Consider the following 634-nt stretch of genomic DNA (forward strand, 5'->3'; position numbering starts at 1 on the left):
AGGGCTGGCGCTCGCAGTCGCCGCGCCGTGTGCGAAAACCGAGAGGGCCGCGAGCGGGGCGGGCGCGTCGGGGCCGGGCGTGCATGAGACTTGGCCCTGCGCTCGCGGGGGGACTCTCGGCTCCGGCCGCGGACCGCGCGCCTCCCAGCCCGCCTGCCCGCCGGGACCGCCCGGGCCGGCCCGACATGGACGTGCTCCCGATGTGCAGCATCTTCCAGGAGCTCCAGATCGTGCACGAGACCGGCTACTTCTCGGCTCTGCCGTCCCTCGAGGAGTACTGGCAACAGGTAAGGGGCGCGCGCGGCCGGGCGGTTCTCAGCCGTGGAACCCCGGGGTTCCGACTCGCGGAGGGCGCCGCGGGGCCTGCGGGCTCCGGGCTCGCGCGGCCGCGCCGTCCACGCGCGGGGGACCAGCCCCGCGGCCGCCCCGGGCCCGGCCTTGGCACAAGTTCGGGGCTTGTACCGGGTCCAAACTCCACAGCTGGATCTTGTCATATGAACGAACTTGCTCTGACTGCCAAAGCAGTTTTTCTTTTTTCCCCCCCCGAAGGGATTTTGTTTTTGTTTTGCTTTTTGCTGCTTGAACGTACAGTGTTTTAAATCTAAAATTTTGCCAGCAAAACAGATTTTTTTTT

At 66.6% G+C, this 634-nt stretch overlaps 1 protein-coding gene across 1 annotated transcript in view; it reads left to right on the forward strand.

The window, feature by feature from the left end:
* Positions 1-17: 17 nt before the first annotated feature.
* Positions 18-634, forward strand: part of KLF6 (Kruppel like factor 6) — an 8286-nt gene continuing 7669 nt past the window's right edge. The window contains exon 1 of the mRNA XM_003786840.3: positions 18-287. Within this exon, the coding sequence (XP_003786888.2) occupies positions 84-287 (204 nt within the window). The 5' untranslated portion in view covers positions 18-83. The remainder of the gene's footprint in view (positions 288-634) is intronic.

The sequence above is a fragment of the Otolemur garnettii genome, unplaced genomic scaffold (genome assembly GCF_000181295.1).
Source record: "Otolemur garnettii isolate 467f Iridium unplaced genomic scaffold, OtoGar3 scaffold00019, whole genome shotgun sequence".
Taxonomy (NCBI): domain Eukaryota; kingdom Metazoa; phylum Chordata; class Mammalia; order Primates; family Galagidae; genus Otolemur; species Otolemur garnettii.